The sequence below is a fragment of the Ambystoma mexicanum genome, chromosome 5q (genome assembly GCF_040938575.1).
Source record: "Ambystoma mexicanum isolate Mex_15411 chromosome 5q, UKY_AmexF1_1, whole genome shotgun sequence".
NCBI classification, from domain to species: domain Eukaryota; kingdom Metazoa; phylum Chordata; class Amphibia; order Caudata; family Ambystomatidae; genus Ambystoma; species Ambystoma mexicanum.
The window spans coordinates 1,341,857,450-1,341,875,530 of record NC_090933.1 but is presented as its reverse complement, the minus strand read 5'-3'; the positions used below and the strand labels follow the sequence as shown (position 1 = coordinate 1,341,875,530).

The window sequence follows — 18,081 nt, the reverse complement described above, 5'->3', positions numbered from 1 at the left end:
CCAGGTCTCATGGTACCGAAAGAACATGCATGTCAAGACAAGATAGCTGTACATAGATGTAAAGTGCATATATATCTTTGCTTCATTCTACCCTGTACCTCGCTCTTCAATGTTGGCAGTGGATTGCAAGTGAGGCATGGGCAGCCTAGGGAAGCAGTGTCCTGCCTATATCAGTAGACTACTTGCACCAAAGGCCGTGGCAACACCCGACAGTCAGGATTCAGTTAATGATCGTGGTTGGTAAAAGAAAAGTGGCAATGAAATGGTTTGATATATGTCACCATCAGGCATTACTTTACATACGTGGAGCCCCCAGTCCTAGCTTGTCTATCTAACCATGTTCCCAAATGCACACTTTCATGTGTGCCTGGTTAAAGGAAATATCTGTTCAATGCTCTTAGGTTCTTTGGGCTGAACCGTCTGTAACCAAAGACCCGGCTACATAATTTAATGTTGTCATGGAGGTTTGGCTCATAGAAAACCATATGTCGGAGCGGAACGATAGATAAGCCCTATAAACATTGCAGCCATGTTGTCAAGCAATAAAGGCTTGATGGGCAGACTTTCAAAGAAAGGCAGTGGCCTACCTTCCTCGCAGGCACAAAGGGATCAATGCATCTATGACTCGTCTGCACGCTAGGCCCTGCCATCACAATCTCAGAATCTTAGAAGGTCAAGTAGATCTCTTATTTGGTTGAAGATGCATCCAACTTTGAAGAACATTTGCAGGAATTTAAAGGGCATACATGAAAAAGGGATATTGATGTCTATAATTTAGTTGCCACCAGGCTCTGTCTTATTGTTGCCTTGAAATTGAATATATCAGGTGTGCATGAAGAGCAAAATTTGTGACTGATTACCAAGAAAGTCAATTTAAATCAGAAAGGAAGTGATCTGCTGAATTGGGATAACTTGATACAGGAAAGGGTCAACTTCACTGCCCGCAGGAGTCAAAGGTGAAGACTTAACACCAAGTGCCTGGTATTAGGAGAGGACAGGAGGTGACTAGTCATAAGGGATGCCAGGCTCACAAAGAGTGCAAAGGAGCCTTAGCCGCCTCATGTCCCTTCCCCAAAGGATGCACCATTACAAAAGGTCCTCTACGGCTCTTCTATTCTGCTTTGCAACCCTGACTATGGGTCTTAATAATTTGGGTTTGCCCGATAACCGCTATCCTCAAACTGCTCTTAACTGGCTGCATGCAGCATGATGCACAAAAATCAAAAAGGAAGGCAGTGCAAGCCTACCATTATCGCAGATCGCATAATGCGATAATTAAAAGGATTAGTGCTAACCTCTAGTGTGAAAAATGGATATTAAATGACAAGTAAAAGAATTCCAGAACCGAGAAGAGAAAACAATCTGAGGGACTGTGGGGGGTGGGCTAATCCCCAACATGAGGAATTTATTAGACATTCACTGACATATAGCAACACCTTTTCTATGAGGAGTTGGGCTAGCAGAAGAATGCTAGGCATGAGAATACATGGCACATAAATGCTGTAACTAAAATCATGCCTGAAGACTATGCTCATGGTGCGAACAATAATTTAGAGACGTGTTTTCATACAGCCACTTAAGGGTGGGTGCGTGCGTTTACCCCTGTCTGCCATTAATAGCATGTTAGTGAGCGAATTGCCCACTTGCCTGCAGGACTATTGGGGGATGTTTAATTTGGCTTTACAATTCTTTGCAGAGCAGGTGTTGCAGGGTAAACAGCTACCCAAAACTAGGTGCCTCTTCCTCCAAACCCCCAGTATGTGACGTTCTTCAAAAAAGAAAGGAACACGGCCAACTCTGGGGCGAGTGGAGCACACTGTGGGCTCTGCCTTGCTCCATTAGGGTGCGCTGCAGCTCCTGCCCAGGTCCTATTCTTTCTCATCAAGAAAGGAACACAGCCAACTCTGGGGCGAGTGGAGCACACTGTGGGCTCTGCCTTGCGCCATTAGGGTCCACTGCAGTTCCTGGCCAGGTCCTATTCTTTCTCATCAAGAAGGGACACAACCAGGGTGGAGGAGCGGAAACGTCATGAAGAAGCCAATTAAGGCTACGGTTCATACGTTTTGGCAGGATGTGGACATGGTGAATGACCATGAATAATCAAGGTAGGAGGGGTTCCTATAATGCTAGAGCAGGCAAGTCCCTGTGTAACCTCATAGGGCAGAAGGCACCAGTCTTGGAGGACAAAGAGATCCATGATTACTGATCAGCTATCATGTGACTGCAATTGGCTGGTGCCTTACCATTCTTGCCACAGAAGCTTCGGTTGAACCCATACTGACAGATCTCTTTAGCGCTGGCCTCTGATGTACCATGGTACAGCATTCGCTCGACAGGTTCCGGACAGCCTGATCGCTCCAGTGACTTCTTCTTTAGCTGGTACTGACTGTATAACAGTGGGTTTGACACCTTCTCAACCTGCAGAAAGAAAAACATGGAAGAGGATATGTACAGGCATCACACAGAGCATAATGCAGTCAGAGACCATAGAATAGAGGGATGGGACAATCCAATCAGAAGGGGATACTGAGGAGAGGCAGCAGAGAAAGCAGAATACACAAACATCAAGCAGAAGAGGAAAGGGCAAAGCTAGAAGGAAGGGAAAAGGCAAGCTGGGCAGAGGATGGATTAGGCCAAACCAAGAAGTAGATTGTGCAAAGAAGGACGCAGGAGAAAATGCACAGCAGGTTTAAGGAAAGGGGCAGAACTTGCAGAAGGAAGATAAGGAGAATATCAGACAGAGGGTGGACAGAGTGCAGGGCCAAGTAGGGAGGGCAGAGCGCAGGCCCACAGAGGGTGAAGAGTACAGACAGATAGGAGAGGACAAAATTCAAGCACAAGACAGGGCATAGTTAAGGAGAAGGGGCACAGACCTCGGCCAGAAGGGAAAGGGAAAGACCCCGGCCAGAAGGGGGAAGTCCGGCAGAAGGGGTAAATCCAGCAGAAGGGGAAGAGCCAGGAAAAGGAGAAGGGGAAGAGCCAGGAAAAACAGAAAATCTGGCAGAAGGAGAATGGAGCTGAGGGATTCACAGCAGGTTGTTGGAGAGGGCTCAGAGCTAGTGCTAGGCAGTGTGGGAACAACAATTAGGAGGTCTGAAAACATTTAAAAGAAGGAGAGAGAATAGAGCAGGAAGTGTAGCAAAGGGAACAGTAACAGAACTAGCTGAATTAGGGAAAATACAAGGGAGATCGAGTACCGACAGAGTGAACCATGATAAAAGGCACATTAGTGTGCATGATAAACTGGGTTGAGGTAAAAACAGTCAATGTGGAAGAACATTATATATCCTTGAGTATTCCTTTTCCTAAAAAATAATAGAACACAAAATAACTTTAGATTGTCAGTTCAGAGATAGTGGGACATGGATCAATAAAAGTATATATTATTTGACACTACACCTGCCGGCATTATGCAGCATATTTCTGTTCGGCCCAAAAGAGATAAACGTGAACAAGGCTGACAAACCACCTGATGAGCTCGCCGTACATCTATTGTATAGAGGTGTGGCCAATGTCAGAGCAGCCTGGGGATCATAGCCTACCCATTACCCTTCTTTATTATGTTTGCAATCTTACAGTGGCCCCCATTTTCCATCCTGTGTTCAGATGAAACAATGAGCCAAAGCACATGTCACCTCTAGACCCATCCCTTCCAGGGTCTTCTCATTAAGGATGGTCTTATCAAGGCTGGATCTAAATGCGGAGTACACCACGTTTTAAACCGAGTGTACTCTCCTAAAATAAAGTCTTAATCTTTTATTGCTAAGAATGACCCTGCAGGCGTCCCGTTTATCCTGTGGGAGACTGCTAAACATACGGAGCCAGATAGTCGCCTCCTCATGCAATGTACTTCAAAGTCCACTCACCCTCTAATATGGACCATCTTGGTACCAGGTTTGCAGGCAGTTGATATACTTATTATGAGTTCAATTTACTGGTGGTTCCATCAGTCAAAAAGGTTTCTGATTTTTAAAAATTTCTGTTAGCATTTATAGCAGCGCACCAAGCACTCGGGCATCTGGGCGCTAGTTACATGGGTAGGTATAGCCCAGGTAGGTGATACATGAGTGGAATTAGGTGAAGAGAAGAGTCTTTTGCTTTTTCCTAAATCATTGGTAAGACGTCTCAAAGGGCAGGTGAGGTGGCAGGTTGTTCCAAATGTTGGCCACGACCGTGGGGAAGCTAGAACCACCTGCTCCTTTCAGTCTAAATCTCTAAATCTGGCGGTCAGTAGACGCTGGCAGTTGGTCGATCCGAGTGGTCTGGCTGGTGAGTATTTTTTGAACCTCTGGATAAGGTAAGTGGGGCCTTTTTAGCCTGGCAACGGTTTGCAATTGGGAGGATTTTAAATGCAATTCTATCCCAGATGGGGAGACAATGGACTGGCCACCTTACCTTAGAGATGTGGTCAGTTTTGTTTAGGTCCAGGGCTGCTCGAAGAGCAGTTTTTGGGATGACTTGAGGACTACTCAGCTTCTTGTCTGAGATCTTGCAGAGTAAGGCACTGCAATAGTCCAGCTTGGATAACACAAGAGCCCGGGCAACCATGAGGCGGTCGGTGGTGGATAGAAAAGGTCTGCTTGCTCGTATGAGTTTTGCAGTGTAGGCTATTGCATAGGTGATGTTAATTTGGCGCTTCACGTTGAGTGAGGCATCCAGGTGAATTCCCAATGCTTTGACTGAGGTGTGACCATCTATGGAGAAATGGTGGTAAGCAGGGTTGAGGTTTGCAAGATGGGTTTGGGGGCCAACTAGAAGAAGCTTGGTCTACTGGTCGTTAAGACAAAGGCTGCATTGGGCCATCCAGGTTTTGATTGTCTCGTAGATGGCATTTACATTGGTGCAGTCCTGGTCATAAGATCCTGTGAGAAGCATGAGTACTTGAGTATCATCCGTGTAGTTGGTGAAGGAGATTCCCAGGGCGTCCAGGTGGTCAAACAGTGGTTTTGTGAAAATATTGTAAAGGGTTGGGGAGACACAGGACCCTTGTGGGGTGCTACGAGGCATTGGAGGAGGCAGGGATGCTTTGAGAGTAAAACGTATGCGACATCCAGCCAACGTGTGCAAAATCTGTATGGAAATCATTACTATGCGGCAGCTTTCTGCATTGTGACAGGATACATCTTTCATTATTTCGCTAAGGTCTGGCCATTTAATCTTCCTGTATCTATGTAAATGTTGAAAACACAAAAACCTAGCCAATAACATAGCAAAGCAAACAATTGTATTGTGTGTTTTGAGGTTCGATAGCTGAATTGTCTTTTGATGTTTAATGAAAGTCCTCATTTCCTGGAGCTATTACTACCTAATGGTTTGCCAATGTTATGATACGCTTACTCTCTCCTATACACCACCATTCAACTAGAACACAGCAGTACTATGACACATTCGGTAAAACTGTTCTCATACCAACATGTCTCATCAAACTTCCCATCATCCTAATAAAACACTGCTAACTAGCACATACCGGCTAGCATAGGTGTCTCCTCAGGCCTAACGCGGCCAGAACTCAGTCCGGATGTCCACTCCCCAGACTGAACACATTCAACTGATCTCAGCACCACACTTACTGCTAAGAAGCAGCTATCATGCAACAACCACACCAGCTGCACACATACCTGTTGCGCACACGCACTTTAAGACTCTCTCGCTCTCTCTCTCTCTCTCTCTCTCTCTCTCTCTACTGACTTGAACTGCGGTTCCCGAGGGCGTTCAACCTACCAGCGCCTTGAGATCATACCAATGATACATTAGGCGCTATACAAATGCAAAATAACATAACATAAAACACAACAGTGCAGGGAAGCAAGGACTCCATGCTAAATCTTTATCTAATCTCATGGTCAAATGGTTAATAGCACTTTTGGCAAAACGCTGTACACAGAACATAGTTATCACAATTATCACCAAACCGAAGTCAGTACTCCTTTATCGACTTTGAAAGGAGTAAAGGCCGAGTTGGCCTTGCCGGTATTCGAACCTGCAACCTACAGATAACGCACAGATCGCAGCAATGAGTGCTCAACCGGCAGAGCGATCTTATTCGGGAACATCTTTAGAGGTCGATTATCTGAGAATCAACAGAGGTATAATAATCACAGTGCCTAGATGTTGGAATAACCATGTATGAAGCACTACATAAAGCGAAATACCTACCTGGATTATCACAGGGACAGGTTTTGCTTAAGTTTCTATTTCAATTACAAATGTAACTTTCATTTGTTTGTTTTTGAACAGCGTTTGTATTTCCTGGAGACTCAGGCTTTGGATGTTTTAATTGTAGTCTTGAAGATGTGAGAGGCTAGAACACCTGTGATTGGTGTAATGACAATCACTCACCCTTGAGACTCTGTTGCCACTGACCATTTATAGTAATGTCTCCCTTTGACTGCAAGGTTGAATGGATGTAAACTAGACCGTGCATAGTTGTCATTTTACACACCGTTTTTATAATTAGAGTGTACATCAAATTATAAGCGTAAAAACGATCTGCCTTCGCATGATTATGCACACAGCACAGGAACTCTGGAAATACAATTGTGAAATACTGGTATGCTTTCACTGGAAGGAAAAAGCATCATTTGTTACAAGATGTTAATTCTCAATTGCAACTTAGTTTTCAATCTTATTAACCAGACAATCCTAAAATGCTTGGAAAATAAATATGCAGAGTGCTTCTGTATGCTACATGGGCATCAACACAGCACAAGCTGAATGGAAATAAACCATTCTTTTAATCACAGTGTGCAGTTTTGTTTCAGAGTCTTTTATCCATGGCTTGCAATGACATCCATGTAGATAAAAATCAAAAGAAGCGTTCTGGTTTGTGTCAAGTAACCTGACCTTTGCACTGCCCTCTGCTCTAAACTTGGGCAAATGTACACAGGAAAATAATAAAGCTGTCGTATTAACAAGATTTTCATGCGGAAAAAGGCCTGGTACGCACCTTATTGAGTGTACTACTGCTGTCAGGTTGTGGCAAAGGGTTTTGTGGTCCACCAGATCGAATGCGGCACAGAGATCGAGTAACATCAGGAGGGAGAGTTTCCCTGTGTTGTTAGCATCGTCTAGTTGATTCTTCAGGTCGAGAAGATCAGTTTCTGTTCCGTGACCCAGGTGAAAGCCAGATTGGCGGGGACCGAGGGTGGAGTGTTCTTCCAAGAATGCCTGAATTTCGATGGAGGCAATTCGATCTAGGATCTTCAGTAGGAATGGAATGGTGGCGATAGGCCAATAGTTGCTGGGTATAGTTGGATCAAGAGAGGTTTTTCCAACAAAAGGGGTGATCCAGGATTATTTAAGGCAGGACGGGACAGTGTTGGAGATGGAGGCATTGATAAAGGCAGTGATAAGGGGAGTGTGAGAAACCAGAAGGTGCCTCACCCGCTAGTCCCCGGGGATCTGTCTTCCAGTTGGCTACAACATGGCCATAATTTTTGGATCCATTTCCTGGGGGTGGACCAGTGAAGTAGGATCACCTGGTTGAGGGGTTTCAAGGAGTGGGAGTAAGACGCTGGATTGTGAGACGCGGTATCCCCTTTTTGTAACACCTGTTCCCCATCCTACCAGGTAGAATACCTAAGAACTCAACCTCCTCCACCCCCGTTTTCCGACACAAACACTTTCTCATGGACAGCTCACTGTGAGAGAAAACGGACTAACCCACAAGCCATATACCCGACAGGTCTCAACACAAGGATCAGGCAAAGTCGGGCAATTACTGATAATTGCACACACCGACTTCCATCACACTTCCCCATACGGAAAAAAGGCGGAGCACAAAAGCACACTCCAACCAAGGCAAAACACCTGAGGAAGCAGCAGTTCCAAGATGGCAGTTTAATATGAGGAGAAAGACGGCAAGACCAGAGAGGGTTGCAGGAGGGGTGGGGGGGGAGAAGAACCACTACTTTAACAAGCCTTTCGAAAATAAGAAATATAAGACAGGAATTAAAGCTGAAGAAAGGTGCATTGTGTGTCGAAGGTACCCAGGGCCCTCCCGCATCAATAGCCAAGGCGGGGAGGACAGACTTCCGCTGTGGTACTGTCCTTGGCTCCCACAACAAAGCAGCGCCAGTAAAGTCAGCACAGCCAGTGAGTCGGGGGGACTGATAGCAGACTGGTCTGTGTTAGAGCCAAGGTTGAAAGCAGCAACAATGTATGAAGAAATTGGCAAAGAAGAGTGTGAGTGAGGCGTATGTAATGAGCAAAGCAAATATAATTGAATATCCAAGAAGTGGCTGAACCTTTGAAGCCAGGATGGATACCATATACAGAGCACCACGTCGGTGCTCATTCGAAGGTCTCTTTTGTATCCAACTGAGTGTGTACAATTGTGAAATCAAAGTGGTCCTGCAACAGGTCAAGCTCAACCCTGCGCACATTCGAAAGTCTTTTATAGCTAACACTAATTACACTAATTGCAATTGGTCCAAGCCCTGCTGAGGGAGACTAATTGGAAAAACTGAAGGATTTGAGCCCGGCTGGGGGGCGGGGGGTATCCAGGGTGAACCGTGAGTCACCCGAGAAAAGACATTCTATAAGCATTGGAGAACAGGCTCTGAGCCCGGAAGGGGGGTATCCAGGTTGAGGAGTGAATTGCCAGACTTGTATACTTGTGATACAGGCATGGTATCAAGAGAAACACAGACTCAAGTGTTATAGTTCCAAAACCTTTATTTACTACAATGCTGGGGATGGTATAATACCTAACTGGTCCTAAAGGGATGGTTCCATCAACTGATGTTTTGAAGGGCCGTCGATGTCTGAAAGTCCAAAACCAAAATCCGTCTGTGTCTAAACCTATGCTTGCCCTCACTCTCTGATAAAATGTGGTAGGAAGTCGCTAAAGGGAAAATAGTGATGCAAAAAGAAATATACACCAAGGTTGGTTTCAGGTGGTCTTCTCACAAGGTGTGGCTTGGCCAGTATCATCAATGTTTAGCACAATCAAATAAAAGTTGTTGATCCGCTCTTTTCCACTAAGTTTGTCTTTAGTTCCTGGGGATTCATTTGCCCAAGTTCACTCAAATGAATATATAACAATTTCTTTCAGGCTTCCCTTCCCCAAACCTTTGTTAGGCCTCTTAGAGTTCACTTCCCCAAACTCAGGCCCCTTCAGTTTCAAACAAAGAGTTCAACTTGTCAAATATGTATTAACCTAGGTTAGGCAGCTTGGGGTTCCCTTCCCCAAGCTCAGGCCCTTTCAAATCCCAAACACAAGTCCAATTTCAAACACAAAATATCAACTTGGCAAGAAGTGCTTTTCCCTTATTTACAGTTCCTTTCACACACATCCTTCTCATGTGGTAATATCAGAGACTATCAAAAATGCTAGGTTCTTAGATCATCCTAAGCAGGAAATACTCTGATCTTTGGTCCCTCTCTATTTCCTGTACTTACTTCTCTTCTATCCTTTCCACTTCCAGGTGCTTCCTGCACCCCTTGGCTGTCTTTGACTTGGCTGTGCACACTTGCACCTTTTTGATCCTGTCCTTTGTTCTTCCAGGTGCTTCCTGCATGTTATCTTCGACTTTGTGTGCTTTTCTCTCGGCTTGCTGTACACCTGGCACCTTCCCTTTGGGTTCACTTTCTCTTCACTGTGCCTCTTGCACATTCATTTCTTTGCTTTTGTGCACACTTGCACCTGTCCTTTCCTTTCCGTGCCTCTTGCACACTTGTTTCGTTCACCGGTGCTCACTTGCACCTTCGCTTCACTTAAAGGTAACTCGCACCCTTCTCGTTTACTTCAAGCCTTTTACTTCCTTCCCGCTCTCTCAGCGCCTCTCACACGCTTTCCTTTTACTTTATATCTTTCTTGCTTTCCGCTTCATGCCGCTTGCAAATTCTGTTTCTTCTCCCTCCCTGCCCAGCTGGCTGCACATTCCAGAGTTTCTCTCACTACCCCCTTTGAAACTCACTGGGTAGCGTTGCGCTGGCGAGCGGTCCTCTCAGGGCATATCGGATAGAGGTCAGGGTCTCACCACATGCCCTGCAGACCCCCTTGTGACCGGCACACGTGCCAAGGGAACAAGCACTCTTCCACACACCACCAGCAGGACACAGGCTGCCTAAATCCGGCTCCCTAGCCACAGTGCAGCTTCTCAGTCACTGGGCCAGCACTGCGGCATGCCACTCTTTTCTGGATCCTCCAGGCTCCTCTCCCTTCAGCTCCCTGCTCCTTGGCTTCTCAACTTCATTCAGGATCCAAAGCTCGCCCTCCTGATGCAAAAAAAACACCTTTTATACTTCAAATAAGAGTCAAGTGGAGTCAGGTGTGAGTAGTCAGTGTGAAAATCCTGATCCTGCCTGACCCTATTAATGGGACAACTGGTAGTAGGTGGCCGTCTTCCTTTTCTTTCTCAAGGTGTTTGATGTAGGTAATCCTCAGTGCTCTCAGTTGCCTCTTCTTCGTCCCAGTATTGGTCTAAAATGGGCAGGGGGAGATGGAATGGGATTGGAAATATCTCATGAAAGCTGAGGAGGGGGTTCAGATGAGAAAAGGGGAGAGAGGGAATTGAATTGGGATTGAGGGTTACTTCTATTTAGCAGAATCCTGTTAGGATATTGACAGCGGGGATAGGAACATTTTCTGGTCTTGGGTTACTTTGGACCATGAATAAGGGTTTTGAATTTGGAGTATTAAGACCTAAGAGAGTCAGAATACCCCACAAAGGCTTCTGGGACTTCTTCCTCCTCTCTTATTCTTCTGTGGGGATACTACGTCTCACCTGGGGCACCCCCATGAATAGAACCCAGGACTCCCCTACCCAGGTGATCCTCCCACGCTGGTTCACCCCCAGGGATGGGATCCAAAAGCAATGGCCCTCCCCTGGCCTCCTCAATAGAGGTTTCTCAGGGTTTATGATTTCAATTCAATTTTCAAAACCTTTATTCAACGTAGTCTCATTGGGTGGCAATAAATTACAAAATAGATAAAATGATAAAATCATACAGTTAAAATAAGAGCTAAAAAACTAAGTAAAATGCTACAATGTAACACTAAAAATGGTTGTTACAACAACACAGGGCCTCGATTATCATAAGTAAGTAGACATTACCATGCCTAGGGAAATACTTGCAGCCTGGGGCCCAATTAAAGTGCCGCCTTCTTTCTCCTCAGCTTTGTTCAAATAGCTGGCCACTGAGCATGCTGTTGAGGAGATGAGGCTTTGGACCAAAGATTCTAAGGCGTGGCCCCATGTCTGAATACCTGCCTCCAACAGTACAGGTCACAAATATAACTACTTAGTCTCTGGTAGGGCTTGCAAAATAAGAGGAAACGTGCAATTGCCTCCTCGGTGGCAGTGCATAAGGGGCAACTAGCTGAATCAGAGCCATTCCATTGTGTAAAGCAGTAATTGGCAAAATTTCTAGACTAAGCCTCATATAAAGTGATCTTGCATATGCAGGCCTGATCTGGTCCAGCTAGGCTTTGAAACTGTCTGTGTGTCTCAGATTCAAATAATTTGGACCCAACCTTAGCTTTGAAGCCTCGAGGAGGGGCAGGTCCCTTGCTCCCTGTCTTATAAGGGGCTTAAATTCACTCTAACTCGAAGCGCAAAGGCTTACAGCATCACTCCAAAACTCACCCATACTCAAACAGAATAATACATTTTTGATATATGAAAGCCATTTCAGGGGACTGGCTCCTACAAGAGACATAATATGTGACAGTGCGTCCCTACATGGTTCCAGAGCTGATTTGGACCAGACTAACCCATAGGGGACAGGCAAAAACATATCGGTGCTCAGAGAGAGTGTGCCGTATTCCAAATTAATGAATGTGGTCGGAGCACTAGGAGGTAATAATAACAATTTCTTCAAGAAGTTGCTTTCCCTTCTAAGAATTGTCTCAACATCCTCAAACCCCCATAGCTCTGAACCATAAAGGGCGGCAGAGACCGCCAGCCTCTGGTAACGTTCTAATGCCATTGGTTTTCACTGCATTAATATGAAGACCTAGCTCCCTAGATTTCCTTAGAAAAATTGTAAGGGATTAATTCACGCCCGGCTGTGTTGTTGCTATTAGGACAACATAATCTGCATAGAATAATGCTGGGTACTAAGTTGTGGACAGCTTAGGGCAGTCCCCCTTAATAACTTATCTATGATCTTCTGTATATAGAAGTTAAATAAGATGGGGGCCAGGACACAGCCCTGCCTGACACCCAGAGCATCCTCCAAGAAAGTTTGATTGCGCCCCATGCTATAGCACAGGACACAGTAGTCGAATAGAGTGATGATATAATAATCAAATACTCTGGTACTTTACACTTCGCCAGCACCTGTCAGCTGTTCAGAGAGCACGGAATTGAACGCTGTCCTGAGGTCCACAAACAGTACATACAGACAAAGACGTGAATCTAGGACGCACCCCCTTTATCTCAAACCCTGCAGAATAATAACACCCAACTCTTCCTTACATATGATAAAGTCTGAGACTATTTGTTACTGAAAAGTGTCCGTAAGTACTGGGACGAAGAAGAACCCAAGAATGCTACAGTCAAGCATGAAGAGTGTTCAACCAGCTGTTGTCAATCGAACTGATGTTACGCTGGGGTAGTCTCAACTTCTTGAACTAAACTTAAGCTAAACAGTGAAGGAGGACAAGGAGAGTGACATCCGGAAGGAGAAGACAGCGAGCTAGGAGGTATGTGGAACTTATGGTGGTGAAAACAAGTAAGACAGACAAGTGATCACAGTTCAAGGGTGTTTATTGAACAATGAAAATGGTGTGCGGGTTGGAAAAATGCCTAACCTAAACCTAAATCTGATATGGGGACAATTGTCAACCATCAACAATCAAATCCTACTGGCATTGTGTCAAAACAAAAAGTACCTATACTAAGAAACCTATTGCCAAGCCTCACACTAATACAAAAAGGGGTGTGGGATATTTCTTATGAAAAGAAAGAAGTGTTCTCAAAGAATAAGTCAAGATGCGGCTGCCTGGGTCTTCCTTCGCCACGTTTTGGACATAGGGTAAGGTGGGAGTTTGGAGCACAGTGCAGTCTCGGTCTTCCCCACCACGAGATAACAGTTCCAATGGCTCACAGTCCCTGGCTCCTTCAGCATGAAACGATAGTTCCAATAGTTGTTCTCAGAACCATCGATGGCAAAGTCTTGTTTCTTCGGAAAGTCTGTTGCCTTGCCTGAGGTATTCAGATCACCAATAAAACAAATGTTCCAGCAACAAAAGAAAGTTTGTTAGGGCGATTACTATTCGCCCCTGGGTCCCCCTCTTCTGGGCTGACCCTTGCTCAATATTATTTCTTGTATTCGTTATTCATTTCTTGTAAACTTTGGGTGATAGCTTAACTCCTTGGATCTCCCTCTTTGGGGCTCGGACCCTTCGACCGCCAGCCCTCGGGTGACTGCTACACCCCCGGATCTCCTATGTCCGGGCTCGAACCCTGCTTAACTTCTTACACCATTGCCTTTTCACAACTTTCCACTTTGGGGTGATTCTTTCACCCTTGAATCATGCTCTGCAGGGTTCCGACTCGTCTCGAATCTTAGCCTTCCCTCACCAGATTTACTATGGCTCTCGAGCTGTGCGATAGTGGCTAGACCCCGAGTACCCCTCTTCTGGGCTAACCCCTCCTTACTTTTAATGTTAACTTTTATACCAAAGGAGTCGGGATTCACTTCCCTTGCTTTCAGGCTTTTGCTCGACGCTCACGTATGACCACTTTGCATTCCTTTGACAGCTTTTCTACAGCCTTCTGCTTTCTGTAGTTTCCCAATATGGGGCTCGACCAGAGTCTCGTGAATTAGGACCAACGTGGTGCCGCTTTCCCTCTTCAGACGGTCTCCCCCTCACACTTTCAACAGTTTCTTTAAAGTTCATTAGCGTCACTTTGCAATTCTCACTCAACACAGCCCGGTGCTTACCGATTCTCCCCTTGACTCACCGGCTATGATGAACCACCTGGCTTTCGGCTTCTCTGGAGTCAAGACCGGTACCACGGGCGCTGGAGTCTCCTCTGCTCCGCCTTCTCAGCATAGGCGTGTCCCATGTATCGTTCACATCTGCAGCAGAACACTTGCTCTATTGTACGCAGTATTAATTCCTCTCCATGAAGGTTCTGCGGGCCTGGGATGGAAAGGGCAATGTCGCATCTCGCCCTGCCACAAACTCCTCTCCCGCTGCCTTTTTCCTACTCTTGAACTGCTGCCTCATATCAGTCATTTCCTCGTGCTGCCAGTCGTATCCGTCTTGCTCATACCATGCTCGTCGGCTCCCCCTTTTTACCCTGTGGGGAAGGCAAAGGGGCGCCAGGTGTGTGTGACCATTGTGTTGTGTCAAAGTGTTTGCAGTGGAGGGAGGGTGGGTGGGGGGCAATGGTTCGGAATGTCCTATGTGAGCGGATGGGGAAAAGGTGTTAACAGAATGGGGAAACCGCGTCTCACCCGTCAGTGTCCTTCTCCCACTTCCCGAGGACCCCCCATACAGGGGATCCTCCCTCACTGGTCCACCCCCAACAACTGGATCCAATATCAGCAGGTGAAAGGTGGACTGAACACAAATCCAATTTTCGGACCAAGAAAGCTAAGTCACCAGTAGCGAGACATTTTAATGAAAAGCGACATACAATTGCACAAATGAAGTTCATATTTATAGAAGTGGTGATATCTTGAAAACAGGGGAGGCAATTTCAGTAGAGGACTCCTACGGAGAGAAATGTTTTGTGTTCACCCCCTGGACACAGTAGATCCAAGGGGCACGAATGTGGAATTCTGCTTAAATTGCTTCATTTGAAATGGTTTGTCAAAATGGGTCATTTGAACAACTATCTGGTAGAAAAGGCTTTGAATGTATGTTGGGTTATGAACATGCCATAAATTCAGGGATTGTACAGGACTATGAATGATGTTGATGGGCGTACTGCTATGTTGATTCTGTGTACAATTGGGTAACACTATGTATGCATCTCTGACTCAATACAGTGGCCCTCATTCCGAGTATGGTGGTAGTCATGCCGCTATTTGCGCCATGACTGCCTCCCATACCGGTACCGACTCCGGTTTGGTTCAATGGGGATTTACCGGTCCATTCCGACCTTGGAGGGACTGGTAAGTCCCCATTTACCAAACCATTCCCAACTCCCATTTGAGCCCCCATAGGGTTCAATGGGAATGGGGAGAGCGCAAATAACGGGCCGGTGTATGCCAAGCCCGTTATTTGCGCCCAGGTCCCATAACGGGTCCCGTCCTTAACACCTGGTCAGACCAGGCGTTCAGGAAGGGACGCGCTAAGGGACCTCGTAGTCGGGCGGTAAGGGATTACCAGCATCGGTCTCCTTACCGGTACCCGGTATCCCTTACCGCCCTACTCGGAATGAGGGCCAGTGTATTGGTGGGTTCCAACTACATTGTAATTAGTGAATGGTAACCTTGCATCTTTTGTACCACTCAGGATATGATCGGTCACCTTGCATTTTCAAATTGGGGCGTGTTTTACAAGTATTAACACAAGAGAGCAATGGAAATGTGCATACTCAGTAAGTTCATTACTAACTGCACTATAATGGATGATCACAGTCCCCGCCATGATATTATTTTGGAGAACCGATGGCAAATAAAGATGGAGGACTGAATAGGTACCCTGATGGTATCAGCGTATGGAAGTGTGCGTCCAGACTCCCCTGCAGGACACACATTGAGTTTCATTAGTACTACTTTTTCACATGTGTTTGGATTCATTTTTATTTTAATTATTTGTATCATTCTTTATCCTTTAGTTTGTAGGGACCGTGGCTATAATTATGATCTTGAGGCGTATAGGTATGTTTTGTCTACAGCTAGTCTGAGGTTATAGCAGCAGTATATATCCTTAGAGAGAGTTGATGCACTTCTCGAAGATGGCTGCGCAGAATTACCAGCTTCTGTTTTGCCAGAGCCGCTCACGTGATGAGCGGTAGGAATCGAGTCATAGGATCGGTTCAGGAGGTTTTAGGTATGTAGTCAGTGGTGGTGCAACTTACTGAATGGGACTCGTATGGTGGTGATATTGCAGGAGTGTCCATGACGAATTTAGGTAAGAGAAGACTTTCATTGGATGGAATTCCTTAGGCTCTACCCAGTTTCAAGCTACGATTTTGATTTCAGGCCATGTTGGTTATTGCAGGTCACAGGTTTCCGTGATCTACTCACCTGTTGAGACTGAGAAGTGCTGTACATGTGCACTACTTTGCAGTGCTGAATATATGCTTATTATTCAAGGTATGGAGGCAGCAGTGGATCGGTTTGTTTTGTTGTTTGTTTTCTGTCCTCCGCTGTGGGCAATGTATCCAGGCAGTACTTTATTACAAACCCATGGTGGTCTCTAAAACCTATGTTCAAAAAAGCTAACAAGCGCCCCTCTCTAGAAAGAACATGGCATGATAGCCTGTTCTGTGGTTTTTTCCCCACTTTGAGAGTCTGCAGCCATCGCTTTTTGCTCACTATACCTTTCACAGAGGTTTATGGTCTTTCCAACTAAGGTTTTTAGCATCAAAACCTACCCATCCAAAATATTTGCATCAAATGCATTTTTTTTGTTTTGGGCTGTGGGGGGTCACCCTTCTAAACCCGCTGTTTTTACCCTTACAAACCCACTAACGTAAATTAACCCTTTACTCTAAACATATGTATTCAATGCATATATCTTCAATGGATATGTTTTGATGGAAAAGTATATGTTGGAAAACTTTTTGGTGGAAACACTAGATACCTTTCACAGATGGGAAATATCCATTTGCATATCAGTCTTTGTCCCGCCCACATGGGCAGTCCAGCACCAAAATGCTATGGCAATTCCCTTCTGAACAAGATACCAACAGCAACCCCGTACACGTGTTTCAGCCTTGTTGGGCATCATCAGTGAGGTGGAGCTGTGCCTCTCTGAGCACACTGAGCAGGGAGTCCAACATTAAGGAAAAAGTATGGATTCGAATATTTGGAATGAATAAGCATTTATTCATTTTTTTCATTTAAAGTGTACTCTCTGAATTTAAATATCATTTAGCTGTTTAGGCAGCATTATGGTGAGCAGGGGACGGGAGTGGACACTATTTCCTTTCAATCAAAGTAGTCTGTTTTTTGTGGAAAATTGATTCAACAAATGCAAAAGTCACAAGTTACTTTGGTATTTGTTTTTAAACCAAGAACAAAGGAACGTGAATACGATTCTGTACAATTAATCAAAGTGTAAGAAACCCAGCAAGCAATTACAACATGTTCTGAACAGCATGAAAGAAGAAGAACACGGCGCATGAACTACTTAAACACATTTGTTTTGAATCATCACGACGAGCCAACGTTCAGTGGTCCATAGAGTGGACACGTTTAAATTTAGCACCATCTTCGTGTCAGGGCTGTTATTCCTCCCGTGCACCCGAGATTACTTTAAACATTGAATTGCTGTTTACCTCTTTGAATTGTGGTGTGCACTGGCTTGGTTAGTTTGGTTGAAAGACCCGGGGGCCATTTGGAGCCTGCCGCCGGCTTTCTCCATTTCCCTTCCATAAAGTTCTTCCATTACTTCTAGAAATATGAACTGCATTTGTGCAATTGTATGTCGCTTTTCATTAAAATGTCTCGCTACTCTACTGGTGACTTAGCGTTCTTGGTCCGAACATTGGATTTGTGTTCAGTCCACCTTTCACTTGCCGATATTGGATCCAGTTCTTGGGGGTGGACCAGAGAGGGAGGATCACCTGGATGGGGGGTCCTCGGGGAGTGGGAGAAGGACACTGACGGGTGAGACGCGGTTTCCCCATTCTGTTAACACCTTTTCCCCATCCGCTCACGTCGGACATTCCAAACCATTGCGCCCCACCCTCCCTCCACCGCAAACACTTTCACACAACACAATGGTCACACACACCTGGCGGTCTTTTCTCTTCCCCACAGGGTAAAAAGGGGTAGTCAACGAGCACGGTACGAGCAAGAAGGATCCGACTGGCAGCACGAGGAAATAACTAATAGGAGGCAGCAGTAGAAGAGAAGGAAAAAGGCGGCGGGAGAGGAGAGTGTGGCAGGGCGAGAAGCGACTTTTCATCCCAGGCCCGCAGAACCTTCATGGAGAGGAATTAA

General features: G+C 45.6%; 1 protein-coding gene across 3 annotated transcripts in view; it reads right to left on the bottom strand.

Moving 5' to 3' along the window:
* Window positions 1-18,081, bottom strand: part of PARP10 (poly(ADP-ribose) polymerase family member 10) — a 453,575-nt gene that overhangs the window by 57,060 nt on the left and 378,434 nt on the right. For all 3 annotated transcript variants that reach the window (XM_069621970.1, XM_069621969.1, XM_069621968.1), the window contains exon 10: window positions 2,244-2,418. In XM_069621970.1, the coding sequence (XP_069478071.1) occupies window positions 2,244-2,418 (175 nt within the window). The remainder of the gene's footprint in view (window positions 1-2,243; window positions 2,419-18,081) is intronic.